The 16,379-nt window shown below is 36.3% G+C and overlaps 1 protein-coding gene across 1 annotated transcript; it reads right to left on the reverse strand.

Annotated features, from left to right (window-relative positions):
* Positions 1 to 3,220: 3,220 nt before the first annotated feature.
* LOC122225562 (NKG2-D type II integral membrane protein) lies at positions 3,221 to 16,159 on the reverse strand. Its single transcript, XM_042948418.1, has 8 exons — positions 16,084 to 16,159; positions 15,006 to 15,110; positions 12,447 to 12,551; positions 11,177 to 11,269; positions 9,863 to 9,898; positions 9,332 to 9,483; positions 8,947 to 9,050; positions 3,221 to 3,520 (listed from the first exon to the last, which is right to left on the reverse strand). The coding sequence occupies exons 2-8, from the start codon at positions 15,043 to 15,045 to the stop codon at positions 3,403 to 3,405; spliced, it is 648 nt and encodes a 215-aa protein (XP_042804352.1). The 5' UTR covers positions 15,046 to 15,110; positions 16,084 to 16,159; the 3' UTR covers positions 3,221 to 3,402.
* Between the last annotated feature and the right edge of the window lie 220 nt (positions 16,160 to 16,379).

Raw genomic sequence — 16,379 nt, forward strand, 5'->3', positions numbered from 1 at the left:
TGGGAGATAAAATACTGGCAACAAAACCGCATCGTGAAGGTTTCTTTGACCAAAAACAAACAGAGAGAACCTGAATATAATCAATCCTCTATATGGACTATCAGTTAACAGGAAATTTAGGGAGTAGAGGAACAGTTAAACAATACTCAGAGGAAGGAATCACGGTAATATAGAATGTAAGGCTTTAAGAAAAACAAATGACTATTTTCTTTGACAAATCATGGCATGAATAAAACAGAGAGGAAGTGTGAAAAAAAGTATAAAAAATAAAGATGATCAGTTTCACAACTGAATACAATTTAGAAATTCATATAAAAATCTCCATATATACAGAAATTAAAGATAAACTATTCATTGCTAGGATATTTTAGCTAAAAATATCAGCTATTTAGAAATAAATGATAGTGAAATTATTGTGTACCAAAAGGTCTGGGAAGTTAGTAAATCAAGAGACCAATTTAAAATGATAGGAACAGGGGCACCTGGGTGGCTCAGTCGGTTAAGCATCCGACTTCGGCTCAGGTCATGATCTCACGGTCCCTGAGTTCGAGCCCTGCGTCGGGCTCTGTGCTGACAGCTCAGAGCCTGGAGCCCGTTTCAGATTCTGTGTCTCCCTCTCTCTCTGCCCCTCCCCTGTTCATGCTCTCTCTCTGTCTCAAAAATAAATAAACGTTAAAAAAAATTTAAAATGATAGGAGCGGATTAAGTACAATAAAGTAAATCAATTGTCCTTACAATTCAAATCAAGTAAAAGGAAGGAGGTAATAAATACAAGAATGAGTTAGATTATGATGGTTATGATAAGTAAACAGTATGGAGAACTCACAAAGCAACAGGTTGGTTCTTTTGAAAGGCTGACAAAACAAACAAACACTTGGCAAAATTTGTAAAAGAAAAAACGTTAGAAGGCACAGATAAATATTTTTAGGCATTAAAAGGGGACACATATAGAGATATAGAAATGAAATAGTTTAGAAAGCTAAAAGAAAACTGATAATTTTAGTGCAAACAAATTTGAAAGTGTTGACGTTTTGTTAAGAGAAATGTTTAGGTTAAGGCAGCTTATTCCAAGCTTGAATATTTTTAAAACCATGAAAATATTATTCTTTTTTAAATTTTTAACGTTTATTTATTTGAGAGAAAGAGCGAGAGAGAGGAGAAGCAGGGGCAGAGAGAGGGAGACAGAGGATCCAAAGCAGGTTCTACCCTCACAGCAGGGATGCGGGGCTCCAGCTCATGAAATGAACCGTGAGATCAGGACCTGAGCTGAAATCGGTAGTCGGCTGCTTAACCATCTGAGCCACCAGGTGCCCCGAAAATACTATTTTTTTAAACTCTTTCCATAAAGAGAAGCAGAGGACTTCAGGAAGATTTCTTTGAAAATTTCATGGTTATATTTTTCAATTTTATATAAGCCGTTTTGGAAAATAGAAAAAGCATTTCTAAATACATTTCATAGGCTAGCTTAACATTGACAAGGATAAAATTGATATTAAAGACAGAGATAGTTTAATACTACATTGAATAAGCTTGATTTCACATTTCTGCCTCTTTATAACTATATAAAATATTATGGATTTTAAAAATACAATTGATACATAAAGCAAATCTACAATACAAATGAGTAGCACAATAAGGTTAGTTAACAAATCCAGCAGTTCATATAATTATCATTTTATTGTTGTGGTGGGGGTGAGAACATTTCACTCTCTGTGATTTAAATATTTAATAATAAAATCTTAAAACAAACTTGACTAAATGCTAAGCTTTGTTAATTATGATTGGTGCATATTACTTTACACAAGTATGTAAAAACTAATTTGGGCCAACACATTTCTCAGCCCTTGATTGACTATGTAGAAAATAAACAATTTTGGGGGGTGCCTGGGTGGCTCAGTCGGTTGAGCATCCGACTTCAGCTCGGGTCATGATCTCGCAGCTGGCGAGCTCGAGCCCTGTGTCGGGCTCTGTGCTGACAGCTCGGAGCTTGGAGCCTGCCTCTGATTCCGTGTCTCCCCCCTTCTCTGCCTCTCCCCCGATCATGCTCTGTCTCTCTCTGTCTCAAAAATAAAGATAAGCATTAAAAAAAATTAAGAAAATGATTTTTTTCATGACATTTTATCGTAATTTTCCATGAAAATGCTGTTCAATCCATGGCTTCATGCCTGTCACAAAACACACAAATGGCAAGTGCACTTAGAATGAAAACCAAAATTATAATGGGTGCACAAAGGTCCACACCTCTGGATTTAGCCTCTGCTTCTCTCTCCTCCCCTTCTTAAGCTCCTTGTCTTCTTCATCATTCTGCTCTTATCAAAATGGATTTTTTTTTGGTAACTTTTTTCAGTTTGTGTATAGTAGATACACAATGTTACGTTCGCTTCAGGTATGGAAGCAGCCTAAATGTCCACCAATAGACAGATGGATAAGGAAGACATGGTAGATATATATGGACATATACGATGGAATATCACACAGCCCTTAAAAAGGATGAGATTGTGCCATTTGTTGACAACATGGAAGGATCTGGAGAATATTCTGGTAAGTGAAATAAGTCAGGCTGAGAAAGACAAATACTATTGGATTTCACTCATATGTGGAATCTAAAACAGACGAATGAATGAACAAATAAAACGCAGAACCAGACCTATCAATACAAAGTGGCTTCCTTTAGAGTCACAGACTCTTCCAACTGCTGCTCACTTGCACATTATTATTCCATTTGCCAAGAGTTCTGTCATCCTACTGGTTTGCCGAGAAACATCTTGGTCGCTCCACGGGTTTCACACTGAAATGCCATTTTTGCCTCGAAGCCTAGAAAGTCCGCTTCAATCTCAATTCTTCATTTTCTGTATTTTGCAGCAGTCAGCGCAGTACTAGGGGGAGTAAGTAATTCAATTTCTACCAAAATGTGATGTATTAAAATAGTAGTGCCATTTTGAAATTTTGAGGGTGTATCTGTTGACCTTTCAACCCTTATTTTGAAAATGTTTCAATATAGTAAATTTCACGAACCCTCATATACCCTTCACCCAGTTTAGATTTATTTGATTTTCAAAATTTCTAAAAGCCTTCTTAGTGTAAATTTTTGTGTACATTTAATAAACTCGTAGTTTGAAATTTAGTTCAATCCTGGGTTTCATCAACAGTTTATTAAATGTAAAAATGAATCTGTTCGTTACCCAAAATTTTGCAAAAATTAAACAAAACATTCTTATGGAAGATAAGTTTTTTAACTATTGGCCTTTATTCCCCTGCAAGGTTATTTTTGTGTCAGGTCATAGATGGAAAAATAATACAATAATTATTGGTGGAATTTTCTGCTGGAAGTTTTTTCCACAGCACATTTGGCAAAAGGCTTCTGTGTGTTTGAATCTTTTATATTTTATACATCATCAGCTTTTACACAATCCTCTGCATGCAGATGTATGTGTTTGGAGTTAAACAGTTTTCTGTATAAGCTTTAAAATTTGATCCATAAACTGCACAGGTTCCATTCTGCATGTCAACCATGGTTAGTCTAGATTAGAGAGAAAGACAAATTATATTCATGACTTACTTTATGAATACATAAATATAAAAAATGCAATAAAATTTATTTAAAAATAAGTATTAAAGTAATATCATTTCAGGATGTTTTAGGACCATGCTTGGTATCTCTTAGTTAAAAGATATGCAGAATACAGCCAACTCGATTATAAAAAGTAGTTTCATTCTAGTATAGGTCACTATTTTGTCTACATTGGAAATTTGTCATTTTAGGGAGTCTAGGCTCTCTTGGTATATGTACCTGAGCGAAATGAAAGGTTTTTGAAAAAGTTTTGTGTTTATATTTATTTTAAAAAGTTTTGTTTTTATTTTAAAAGAGAGACAGTGGGGAGGGGCAGAGAGCAGGGAAGACAGAGAATCCCAGGCAGGCTCCATGCTGTCAGCACGAAGCCTAATGCAGGACTGGATCGCGCCAAAACATGAGATCATGACTTGAGTTGAGATCAAGAGTCTAGCACTTAACTGAATGAGCCACCCAGGAGCCCTGAAATGAAAGTTTTTAAATGTTTTTTTAAACAAATAAATTAGAAATGAAGTTAGAATTCAATGAGGTCAGCAGATATCATGTTTTATGCAAAAATAAACAATCTTCTTTAGATATGTGCAACTTTACCTGGTAAGGAAATAAAAATAAATTGTAAAATTCTTATATATTATATGTGTATATACATACACATATAATATTATTTAATATATAATATACATATGTATTAAATACACACATATGTGTATATGTTTAGGTGTATATAAATATATATATGTGTTTATAACATAAACTTAAACATATATATATGTGCATGTGTGTGTGTGTGTAGGCATTCCATCTAGAGATAGTTCTATCTGTGTATCTATTTTGCCTTGGAATCTGGTGATTGTTTTCTGCTAGGAACAGGTGAGAAATAGAAGGCTGAGCAAAGAGTGATGATGAATTGATGTGAATCAGAACAATAAAAAAAAAGAAAGACTGTGGTCTGATAGTACGTATTTAAAAGGACAAGAGGAGATGGGGAGCGGGTGTCTCAGCCAGTTAAGTGACGGACTTTGGCTCAGGTCATGATCTCAAGGTTCATAGGTTGGAGCCCCACATCGGGCTCTGTGCTGACAGCTCAGAGCCTGGAGCCTGCTTCAGATTCTATGACTCCCTGTCTCTCTAGCCCTCCCCAGGCTCACATTCTGTCTTTCTCTTTCAAAAACAAACATTAAAATTTTTTGAAAAAAATAAAAAAAGGACAAGAGAAGAAACTCAGCCTTTATAGAAACCACTACCTACTATAAGAGAAAAAACAATTAAGAAATTTTTAGTAACTGCTCTTAGTTGGTCTCAATCTATGCACATTAGACTTTCACTTTTAAATCGGACTTTGTTTTTCTATTCCTTTCAGCTTCTGTGTCTGTTTTCCCATACCATTCCCATAGCATGTCCACCACAGCATAACTATGGATTTTACTTGTTTAAAACCATATCTCTGACCGAAGTGTGAAAGTCTTGATGGAGTTCTGTACTATTCATCCCTGTAGTTATCTCTGTATGGTTTCTGGAAATTGAGTAATGCTCAACAAATACTTATCACATTCACAAAACGAAACTTAATATGCTAGTTGTTTTGCTTTGGCTTCCAAAACAAACATTTGCACTTGCAGAGTGATAAATGTTGAGATAAGGTGATACAAAATTTTATTAGTATTTCCAGAGAATAAATTTTTTTTTTTGCCAAAAATGAAATCCAGCCATACAGAAATGAGATCACCCCAGATCAATTCTAAGGTAAACTGGGACATCTAAATTCTAAATATATAATGAATAGTCCCTGACAATGAATATAAGGGGACATTTGAAAGAAAAAGATGACAGTAAGAGGTCATTCATTGATCACTGCCAACTAAGCGTTAAAGAAGCAAAGTAAACGTCAAAATCAGTGAGAAGAGATTCTTTAAAGTCATTTAATGATAATTCTGGCTGTAGTGTAAGAAAGGGATTTATTTGACTCTCTACCACAATTACTCGTTTTATAGCGTAAGTGAATTATTATATATTCTAAGATTCTGTTCCTTACCCACAAAATTAGGTTAAAAATGATCTCTGTTAGATGCTTTTTAAGAGTCTTCAATGAGAAGATACATATAAAGTGCTTAAAACTGTCTGACAGAAAGAACCGAATTAACCTGACATTAGCAAGGATGTTGTTGTGATGTTTTTGTTACTTACTCCAGAATTAGAGGTTCAAATAAGTAAAGTATACTTGAAGTAACGAATTAAAAACTTTTAGAGTCCAAAGAACTTCTGTTTCCTCTGTGATATCACGAGACTTAAGGGCAGCAGACCTGACAAACCACTTCGGTTTTATTTCTGAGATTTGTGCTAACATGGTGAAATTACTAAGCCAGGTATCCTAAGTGATAGAAGTGACCTTTTAAGCGAGCTACCCTTGCATTCATCCAAAAGAATAAGCCTGTATTCATAAACTCTGTGAGCGCTAGGATGTTGTCACGTGGTCCTGCTATGCCCAGTTGAGCTGTATAATCAAGGGGTTAAAAAAGCAGGCTATAGAAACGGAATACATAGGATACTGGAGAGTCCACAAAGAGCCAGACGGCTGGAGTTCAGAGGACATAGGACTTGAGATGAGAGAGGTGAACAAATAAAGAGATCTGAGGATATGCAGAAGATCTCACTTGCGTATTTAAGAGTATTGATTAATGCATGTGTGTAAGAAAACTTTCCTAGTGCTTGCACAGGGTCTAAAATCATGCCCGTCTTCACCAGCCATATTGCAAAACTTCAAATTTCAAAAGGCTTTGGGTAGATTACTTAAAAGTGTCTTTGCTTGGTAGTGGGGCATAATTCATTATAGACTGAGCATTCTAGTAATGCTTAAAAGCAAGGCCAAACCAGATCAAGCTGTTTCCAAGTAACTTATTTGTGTCCTGGGAAAAAAAAAAGAGCTCATGAATAATTTTAGAGACAAAAAATATGTAGCACTAAACAAGGGTGAAATTCACAGTGTATGAAATTTAATAGAAAAGTAACTGTAAGCGAAGGCACAAAATAATGTGACCATAAGGAGGAGAAAAATCCATCCATTAAAACTGACCCAGAACGAACACAGATGTTAGAATGAACAGACAAGGATATTGTGATAGGTTTTTGGTTTTTTGGTTTTGGTTTTTTTTAATGCTTATTCATTTTTGAAAGACAGAGAGAGACGGAGCACGAGCAGGGGAGGGGCAGAGAAAGAGGGAGGCACGGAATCTGAAGTAAGTTCCAGGCTCTGAGCTGACAGCAGGGAGCCCAATGCGAGGCTTGAACTACAAACAGTGAGATCATGACCTGAGCTGACGTTGGACGATCAACCGACTGAGCCTCGCGGGCGCCCCAGATATCATGACAGTTTTGATGACTGAATTCCATATATTCAAAAAAGTTAAAGAAATACATGGAAGATTCATGAAATAGCAGCCAAATCAAACTTCCGAAATGAAAAGGTCAGTGTCTGAGATGAACTATACACTTGAAAGGGTAGTGAAAATTAGATATTGCAGGAAAAAAGATTTAGAAAATTGAATTCAGGACAATAGAGAATATCCACAATGAAACACAAAGAAAACAAGTGAAAAGAACACCAGTTCATCACAATTCTAACTTGCTTAATGGATCTGTAATTGTCCTGTGTCTGGGGAAGAGAAAAGAGAAATGAAGAAGGGGAAACACTTGAAGAAATAATGGTAGTTAAATTTTCTAATTGTGCTTGAAAATTATAAACTCACAGATCCGAGAGCCTCAACAAAACGCGAGCACAAGAAATATGAAAAAACTAACCCAGGGCATATTATGGACAAATTCCTCAAATCCTGTTATAAAGAAAAATCATTAAAGCAGTCAGAAGGAGGGAAAATGATGTATTATGGGCTGACTAAATGGATTAAAAACAAGATACAGCAATATGCTGCCTATAAGAGACGTACTTTAGCTTTGAGGGCACACATAGGCCAAAAGTGAACAGATGGAGAGTCATATTCCATGCAAATGATAACCAAAACAGAGCAGGTGGGGCTATAGTTATGGCAGTCAAAATAGACTTTAAGTCAAAATCAGTCACACAAGACAAAGGAGGTCACTATGTTGTAGCAAAGGGGTCAATTAATCAAGGGGATAAAACAAGTTTAAATAACGGACTGTAACAAGTGTCGCCCATAATGCAGAGCAACTGGAACTCTCACACCCTGCTAGTGGGAGGGTAAAATGGCACAGTCATTTTGGGTAGTAGTTTGGCAGTTTCTTAAAAGGTCAAAGACATACCTATTATCCAACCATTCCACTCCTAGATATTTATGTAAGAAAAAAGAAAGCCTATGGTCATACAAAGACTTGTACACAAATATTCATAGCAAGTGGCTTTATTGTTCATGGTCAACAACTGGAAGTTACCCAAATATCCATCAGCAGGCGAAAGGATAGACAAATTGAACTACACCCATAAATAAGATATCTCTCAAGAATAAAAAGAAATTAGTTCTTAATACATGCTTTAAGGTGGCTGGATCTCAAAATAATTATGCCGAGTGAAAAAGCCAGACATAACAGCAGTGCCTCCATTGATACTAAGTTCTATAAATTGCAGACTAATCTATAGTGACAGAAAGCAGACTAGTTGCCTGGGGACGGAAAGAGGTAGGTAGAAAGGGGGAGAAAGGAGGCGCGTCTGGGTGGCTCAGTCAGTTAAGCGTCCGACTCGTGATTTGGGCTCAGGTCATGATGTCATGGTTCGTGAGATGGAGCGCCAGTCTGAGCTCTCCACTGACAGCACAGAGCCTGCTTCGGATTCTCTCCCTCCTTCTTTCTCTGCCTCTGCTCTGTTTACGTGTGTGCTCTCTCTCTCTTACACACAATAAATAAAATAAACATTAAAAAAAAGAAAGGAGTAGGAAGGAAAGATTACAAAGGTGCAAAGGAAAGTTTGGCAGGTGATAAATGTTGATTATCTTGATGTTATTAACGGTTTTGTGGATGTATACATTTCTCAGAATTTATCAAATTGCACATTTCAAATATATGCAGTTTCTTGAATGTAATTGTATCTCAACAATTCAGGTAAAACCTGAAAGAATGAATATATGTGATACTTAACCTCTCTGCTTTAGTCTCCTTATCTGTAAACAGGGTGTAGTATTAGACTTACCTTGCACTGCACTTGGCACATTGCAATTAATGTTACTCATTGTTGTGGTATTGGCTGCTCGGCTCCACAATATCCTAAATTTAGGCCCCCAGGGCTTTCTGCTGAAACTATTAGAATATGGGAACATCCTGGGATTGTGTGAAGTAACGTGATCATTGAAAGACCACAGGGCTAGTTTAGGGACAAACCCCCGAAGAGACACCTATTGGTATAAACTTACTGGTCGGGTAAGAGAATGCTGCCATCTTCCCATTGCCATGATCCATTTGGAGGAGTTTGTATTAGTCCCATCCAATGATAAGACTTCACCAATTTTAGGAAATCCTGGTTGAAACCACAAATAGAACCAGTGCTAAGAATTTTAGTTAATTCAAGGCCATAATCATGTAATCATTTTTTCCTCACACTCAGGGAAATGGATTCTGTCCTCTAGCCTAATTCTGACTTAAACAACACCATACCTAATACCTACAAAATGCTTTCTTATTTTTAATGCAGAAAGACTTAGGATAGACATATCTGGGTTAGTGCCCCTCTTATGTTTCAGGTAATAGTCCAGTGATTAGGAGTAAATAGAGGAAGGGAAATTAAAATAAATACTCAACCTGGTGTTCTCTGCTGTATATCTTCAAGAGACTGGAATTTTGAGACACACAAGAGGCTTGGCTTTGGTACCAGCTTTTGCTTTCATTAAAAAATTGGTAGCAGGTATTTCTATAACATATCCAGTTTTTAGGACATGGGCCACAATAACTTTCTAGAAAGGGGGAATATATTATTAATTCTGTACAGGTCTGAGCATTATAGCAGATTCTGCCTAGACAAATTAAATACCTTTTATTCCAACTCTAACATTTCAGATGAGCCAATCTGATCATCTCCAATGACATGGCCCCACACATTTGTATATATACACAGATGCCAAAGACTAAGTATTTTCTGCTTTTTAGGAGCACTCCTTCATTATTAAAAGATGAACAAATAAAATAAAAATGTTGGAACGCTACGGATTACGGACAAGAATTCATCATTTTCTTATACACGCTCTTGTTAACACTGTGGGATACATGCCTATACCCAATTATACAGAGATACATGTAATTTGTGCTTCAAAATATTAGAAGACTTTCACTTACCTTGTAAAGGAAGTGGAGCTTCTTGGTGGAATAATGCTATTAAAATAATCATTGAGAGGATTAAGAGGTACAAACTTCCAGTTGTAAAATAAGTATGTTATAAAGATGACAAGTAGAGCACAGGGAGGATAGTCAATAATATTGTAATGACCTTGTATAGTGACAGATGGAGATTATGCTCTCCGCAGTGGGCATTGAGTAATGTATACAAGTGTGGAATCATTACCTTGTACACCTAAAACCTTGTATGTGAGACATATTTCAATAACAAAAAACCATAATTAGTAAAAGGGTTTGTGTTGTTAGTAACTTACAGTTCTAGCAAAAGTAGTTGACAAATTTCTAGACGGATAGCAAAAATATAAGGACACGTCCAATATTATTAGTTTTTGTTGCTGTGCATCTGAATGCTAATCAAAGTAATGCATTGCAACCATTAGGTCAAGAACGCTCTATGTAGGCCAATGCGCACATGAAAAGATGCTCAACCTCAGTCCTCATTAGGGAAATACAAATCAAAACCACACTGAGATACCACCTCACACTGGTCAGGGTAGCTAAAATGAACAAATCAGGAGACTATAGATGCTGGTGAGGACGTGGAGAAACGGGAACCCTCTTGCACTGTTGGTGGGAATGCAAACTGGTGCAGCCACTCTGGAAAATAGTGTGGAGGTTCCTCAAAAAATTAAAAATAGATCTACCCTATGACCCAGCAATAGCACTGCTAGGAGTTTACCCAAGGGAGACAGGAGTACTGACGCATAGGGGCACTTGTACCCCAATGTTTATAGCAGCACTTTCAACAATAGCCAAATTATGGAAAGAGCCTAAGTGTCCATCAACTGATGAATGGATAAAGAAATTGTGGTTTATATATACAATGGAATACTACTTGGCAATGAGAAAGAATGAAATCTGGCCTTTTGTAGCAACGTGGATGGAACTGGAGAGTGTTACGCTAAGTGAAATAAGCCATACAGAGAAAGACAGATACCATATGTTTTCACTCTTATGTGGATCCTGAGAAACTTAACAGAAGACCATGGGGGAGGCGAAGGAAAAAAAAGAGAGAGAGAGAGAGAGAGAGAGAGAGAGAGAGAGAGAGAGAGAGACAAACCATAAGAGACTCTTAAAAACTGAGAATAAATTGAGGGTTGATGGGGGGGTGGGAGGGAAGGGCAAGTGGGTGATGGGCATTGAGGAGGGCACCTGTTGGGATGAGCACTGGGTGTTGTATGGAAACCAATTTGACAATAAATTTTCATATTAAAAAAAAAAGAATGCTCCATCTACTTCTCTACTGTCACTTACAATGTATGATTATGGCACCGCATATCATTACCATAATAATGAAGTGGATCCCCAGAGCTATAGCAATGGAATGGACTAGGAAAAATGGAGATGCTGTAAGAAACAAAAGAAAACAAACAAGCAAACAAACAAACAAAAAAAGAGTGAGAAAGATGAGAAAATAAGGATTAAACATTTTTGGTATGCTCATGTTTAATATAAACATTAGATTTTTTTTTAAATAGGAAGGGATCAGTACTTTTACCCTAATTATTTTTCCCAGAACAAGTAACATAGGTACTTTGCAAATGATTAAAAAAAGACAGACTATAGAAATGCATACATATTCCCTCCTGCTTCTCCACAAAAGTCCCCCAGTTTCCTCCTTAGTATAAATCATGGTTATAATTTTTGAACTTTTTCATGTAGATACAGACAGTTCCCTTCAATCCCTTTTTAAAAACACACCTTTAAGAAACTGCACAAAATATCCCGTGAGTTTTTTTCACTTAAGGAAATATCTTGGAGATTATTCCACGTCATGTCTTGTAAAGTTGTCAAATTTTTATACATAGCTTCTTGCATTGTCTTTCATTGGTATATGGACAAAAATCTCCTGACAGTCTTTAATTTTTTTCCCAATGTGTATTTAAATTGTTTCTTAGTTTTGCTATTAGATATCACAAGATGAATACATTTTTACATAATTGCACATCGTTTTGAGTTCTTCTCTGGGAGAAGTCCCCCATATGATTTCACTCATATGTGGAATTTAAGAAACAAAATAAATGAACATAGAGGGGAAAAAAGAAACACACCAAGAATCGGACTCTTAACTACAGAGAATAAACTGATAGTTACCAGAGGGGAGATGGGTGAGGACGTGCTAAATAGGTAATGGGGATTAAGGAACACACTTGTGATGAGCACTGAATATTACATGGAAGTGATGAATCCCTAAATTCCAAACCGGAAACTAATATTACACTCTATGTTAATTAACTGGAATTTAGATGAAAACTTGAAAAGAAACTCAAGAAACTACAGTCTCAATTGTCATTATTATGTTAATGATAATCTCATCATTTGCAGAGCATGAAAAAAATCCCAAACTGAACAGTTTCTGCTTAATTGTATTATATATTCCAATAGTATAGTAGAGTGAATTTCATTTCTGCTTTCCTCCTGAAGGTAAAATAAACTGAATGTTTGCCACTGATCTAATCATACGGATTCCACAATTCCCCTCAACATACCGAGAGCAGACAAATAGATGCGACGTGGAACTTACGGTTTTCTCTATATTTGCTTGTGTTTAATACACGCCTTCTCTTTGGTCGTGTGGAAATACCATTATATACCAGCTCAGAGTTGGAATTACGGACTGCGTCCATGCCTAGATGAAAACAATTCAGGCCAATAGGAGTCATAGCCTTTCTGCCACTTGGGTCACACATTTTCACAACTTCACTTGCCATTCTATTCATGTCCTTTTTCAATAACATCAAGCTACTTTTGTTTTATACTACTTCATGATTATGATTTTTGTACTTTTAAGATGATTAAAATTAGATTTATTCTATGGCAAAATCTCTCTAGCAAGATCTTCCGTTCTATTAAAATAAGTCAATTCTTAATGTGCAATGAAATCAAACATTATAATAATGACAGTGTAGGAGTGCCTGGGTGTCAGTTAAGTGTCCGACTCTTGGTTTTGGCTCAGATAATGATCTCACATTTCGTGAGGGGCACAGAGCTGGCCTGGGATTGTCTCTCGCTTTCTTCTCACCCTTCCCCACTCACTTGCACGTGCACTCTCTCTCTCTCTCTCTCCCTCTCTCTCAAAATAAATACATAAATTAAAAAAAATTAAAATAAAATAAAGACAGTGTATAATAAGAAAGACAGGGGCCTAAGGAGTTAGATATGTGTTTAACTCATGGAGCCACATTTGCTAAGTTAACAACAAAGAAAGAAAGAAAGAAAGAAAGAAAGAAAGAAAGGGAAAGAAAGAAAGAAAGAAAGAAAGAAAGAAAGAAAGAAAGGGAGGGAGGAAGGAAGGAAGGAAGGAAGAAGAAATGATAAGAAAAAAGAGAAAAGGAAAGAACAAAGGACATCAGTACAATTAGTTATGGATATTTTAAAAAGTGAAAGTAAGTAATATGCATTTAGTATCAATAATGTTCATCATGTAGTAAACACTTACTAAATGCCTAGTTTTTGTTTAAAGTGAAGGATATACAATGAATAAAATAATAAGGCATCACATTTTAAGATAAAGACACATAAAGAATCTTGTCCCTGAACAAAACAAGTAAAAAATCATTTTGCTCTCTTCCTGAGATAGCAGTCATTACCTTTTACAAATGGAATGTTAATACTAATTATCTTTTATACTTAAAATTATACTGAAGCATTTTTTGTACATACCATATGTAATTTAATTATCAAACATGTGAAGAGGGTAGGTATTATTTTGTGGATGAAGAAATTGAATGTTACAGGTGGCCAAAATCATATTGCTTATTTATTTATTTTTTAATTTTTTTTTAACGTTTATTTATTTTTGAGACAGAGAGAGACAGAGCATGAATGGGGGAGGGTCAGAGAGAGGGAGACACAGAATCTGAAACAGGCTCCGGGCTCTGAGCTGTCAGCACAGGGGCCCGATGCGGGGCTCAAACTCATGGACCGCGAGATCGTGACCTGAGCCGAAGTCGGCGCTCAACCGACTGAACCACCCAGGCGCCCCTCATGTTGCTTATTTAATATAATGCTAGAAATAGAAATCTACTAAGGTCAATATAGCGTGTTTTATATCTCTACTCGATAGAAAAAGGAAACTTAAGTGCGTAGAAGCTGTGGATTGCCCTCAGATCTCAAAGCTAGAGACTGGTGAAAGTCTGTGGAACATTCTTCCAGCTCTAAATCATTATGCTGTCACTATTTCAGGCTGCCTCAGATTGTGAAAGATTTTACTTTAGGTAGTTAATAAAAAAAAAAAAAAGGAGGAAAAATTTTTCAAGTTTTTGAAAACTTTATTTAAAATATAACATGAACATAATATGAAATGGACATAAGTGAATCAGAGTAATTTGCTTTCTTCTTTTTAGTGTTCATTTATTTATTTTGAGAGACAGAACATGAGGAGGGGAGAGGTAGAGAGAGAGAGGCAGAGACAGAATTCCAACCAGGCTCTGCACAGTCAACATAGAGACTGATGTGGGGTCGAATTCAAGAACTGTGAAATCATGACCTGAACCAAAACCAAGAGTCAGCCGCTTAACTGAATGAGCCACCCAGGCACCCCTGGAGTAATTTGCTTTCTTATGCCTTGTGTGCTTGTATCAAATTCTAGGTATCGTAGCAATTACAGAGGGGCACCTGGATGGCAAAGTCAGTCAAGTGACCCACTCCAGCTCAGGGCGTGGTCTTGCGGTTCATGAGGTCGAGCCGCACGTCCAGCTCTGTGCTGACAGCTCAGAGCCTGGAGCCTGCTTCAGATTCTGTGTCTCCTCTCTCTGCCCCTCCATTGTTCGTGCTCTCTCTCTTTCTTTCAAAAATAAACATTAAAAAATTATTAAAAAATTATATACAAGTCAGGGTGCCTGGGTGATTTAGTTGGTTAAGTCTCTGGCTCTTGACTTCAGCTCATGTCATGATCTCATGGTTTGTGGGTTTGAGGCCCATGTCAGGCTCTGCACTGACAGTACAGAGTCTGCTTGGGATTCTCTCTCTCCATCTCTCTCTCTCTGTCCCTGGTATACTCTCTCTCTCTCTCATAATAAATAAATAAACAAAAAAAAATTATACACAAACCAAACTGCACATTTAAGTGGAAAGTACATACCCATGTTGTGACAAGCCCACCGATCTCGGACCAGATTCATTGTATAATTATGACTGTTTCTTTACGCCAGTGGTGATCAAAAAAACTTCGTTTTACAAAGGAATCCTGAATAAAATAAAATTGGGCATTTTTTCTTGTTTTCTTTCCTTAGGGTGAGATGACATATCTTCATTAGGAAAATGAGGATGTAACAGTATTTTTACCGTTCGTATAAAGGAAAAAAATGAAAATAAGAGTTCATACAAAGCCAGGTAAATAAACCAGGTAAAATTAATTTTTTAAACTTCTCTTGGTTACAAAATAATAAATAATTATTTCAAAAAAATAACGGGCGTTTTAATTCACCTACGTTAAGATACGTAATCAGAAATATTTTTTATCACTGATATCGAATGACAACACACATAATTTTCTATCTATAGTTATTTTATGTTGTTAATTCAACACGAATTCAACTTCTGTCCATATCATCACCACCACCATCATCATCACCTATAAGTTGTCATCACCATCATTAGCAGAAATAATCTCATATTTATATAGTAACATCTTATACTGTCTAGAAGAACCCTCAGGAAAAAAATGGCTATTTAATAATTATGTATCATGCATACATTAAAAAAAGCCATTTCATATTTGATCACAGTAGTTGGAAGTAACAACTATGTTTTTCATTTTGCAAATAAAGCTGTGTGTCACAGAAGGTTAAGTGCCCGGCACCAGCCCAGAAAACTCAGGTGTGAGAATTCAAGTTGAAATTCCATTCTTTAATCCCAAAAGTAGATTCATTCTTGGAGTTTTGTTTGATGATACCACTCCATCTTTACAGCAACACCATAACTTACTCTTCAGTAAGTTTATCCTCTCTACTCATCATTGAATACAGGAAAAAAGGTATATACTTCAGAAGTAAGACGCATTCTCTACCCTCCACAATTCTATTCAAACAGTTAAAAAGCAGTTATAATTCCCTTATGGTGTAAATCATTTTGGAAACTTTCTTGATTTTGAAATCTCAAGAATTTCTCATTTCTCGACTAATAGTTGTCAGAAACACAAACACACACAAGAAACACACCTGATCCAAGAAGGAAGATCTTGATTCTTGTGGATAAAAGCCTCCTAGACAACTGAAAAATTGAGACATGTCCTGGGTTACCAATTTAGAATGAAAACTAGAGATGTCACCTTTGATCCCTGAGGGAGATATGACAGATGTTATTTTAATCTCACCTTGTGAAAAAACACAAAACAACCACAGTATTTCCGCCTTATCACAGCACAGAAAATTCTGCTAACAGATGAAATAAATGTGAGGTGTGAACACGATTTTATGACTTAAAATGATTAATCCAGTGACAAGAAGTTCCCCAG

The sequence above is a fragment of the Panthera leo genome, chromosome B4 (assembly GCF_018350215.1).
Source record: "Panthera leo isolate Ple1 chromosome B4, P.leo_Ple1_pat1.1, whole genome shotgun sequence".
NCBI lineage: Eukaryota > Metazoa > Chordata > Mammalia > Carnivora > Felidae > Panthera > Panthera leo.

Coding starts and splice junctions, on each gene's coding strand:
- LOC122225562 (XM_042948418.1), bottom strand. CDS start 15,045: ATGAATCTGGTCCGAGATCGGTGGGCTTGTCACAACATGG. Junction 9,899..11,176: donor CGGTGCCATAATCATACATT/GTAAGTGACAGT, acceptor TTATTTTAATAG/CATTATTCCACCAAGAAGCT. Junction 3,521..8,946: donor AGCATTCTCTTACCCGACCA/GTAAGTTTATAC, acceptor TCTCTAATCTAG/ACTAACCATGGTTGACATGC.